The following is a 1,226-nucleotide window of genomic DNA, read 5'->3' as shown; positions in this document are numbered from 1 at the left end:
AAGACCACAACATGTGGCTGATGAAGAAACCAAGAAACGTGTATTTCGAGAAACAAATATCAATACTTGCTTGCACAGCATTTGTTAATCTTTGACCCTCTGGATAATCTCCAGTTATTCTTAAACAATCACATGAATCGACTAGTTTTAAAAAAAATTGTCCCATTTCTACGTGACCCTGTTTTTATCTTGTTTGTCCGCCAATTTCGACAGTATTGTAATAAGCATTAGTAGAAGTCAATACGATTTGAGGTCAAATAGTTGGAGCATCCTTTATATTTGTGTATGTAAGGGATATACCTGCTAATTTTGTTCATCTACTTTGGTCACAGACAGTTGTTCTTGCATCCTTCAGTTCACAACAAGGTGCTTGTAAATTCTATATCGTGTTTGAGGTTAACAGCGTCCACTACATGTTTTTCCAGTCTTTTATGAGGATACTATATGACTTAGAAAACCACTAAGGTAGAGCATAGCAGGGAAAAACTTAACGTTACAGTTCACCTTATAATGAAGCTAAATAAAGCAAAGCTTACTTCATTTTCCGTATGTTCGTGCAGACATTCGTATCGATTTTCTCCGACTGAAAACTCGTCCAGAAGCGCAGCGGTCGAAAGAACTTCCTTCCTATCCGAGATTGGTGTACAATTTCTTAAAGCGAACTTCCTGCGTTTCTTATCCGCTTCATTTTCACCGAGTGACATTCTGTTTGATCGGAATTCTAAATTCGGTGTTCTAAATTCGTGGAATGGATGTACATTTTTGGGCACAACGAATGAGGTTGATGGAAAACTAACGACACCCGAGGCATCGATGAACATTTTTTGTCCAAACCAAATCTGACGCAGAATCAGGTAAGTGTGGTAGAATCTGTAGGCAATAATTAGACAATCTATGGCCAAGAGAAGGAGACGAATTTCAGTGAGAGAGAATGCAATGAGTTTTGCGTCATGCTTTTTAAACTGAAATGTCCGATTTTCAAGCGTGTTCTGGTCAAAATGATCAACAGACTTGCGAGGAATTTTGTCCGCAACTGCCGTCATTCGAAGTGAGCTTGTCAAACCATCATCCACTTCAATAAAATCAGAGTCACTATTACTGAAAAAGGTTCGTTCGACGACCGGCTCAGCAACGAATCGCCGGGTCATGCGGTCCAGTTTTACGCTTGTCCTCTCCTCGTCCGTTGCACGTCCTTCATGTTGTTTGGAGGGGATAGGCGGTTCCGG

The 1,226-nt window shown here is 40.4% G+C and overlaps 1 protein-coding gene across 1 annotated transcript; it reads right to left on the bottom strand.

Annotated features, from left to right (window-relative positions):
- Positions 1-536: 536 nt before the first annotated feature.
- On the bottom strand, positions 537-1,148 carry T265_16004 (hypothetical protein; the record flags this gene model as incomplete). The annotated part of the gene is made up of 1 exon (XM_009179471.1): positions 537-1,148. A coding segment is annotated over one exon (612 nt), but the record flags the coding sequence as incomplete, so codon positions are not given.
- Between the last annotated feature and the right edge of the window lie 78 nt (positions 1,149-1,226).

The sequence above is a fragment of the Opisthorchis viverrini genome (assembly GCF_000715545.1).
Source record: "Opisthorchis viverrini unplaced genomic scaffold opera_v5_3052, whole genome shotgun sequence".
NCBI lineage: Eukaryota > Metazoa > Platyhelminthes > Trematoda > Opisthorchiida > Opisthorchiidae > Opisthorchis > Opisthorchis viverrini.
Note: the sequence above shows the minus strand (reverse complement) of the source record. Positions and strands in the feature narration are given on the sequence as shown.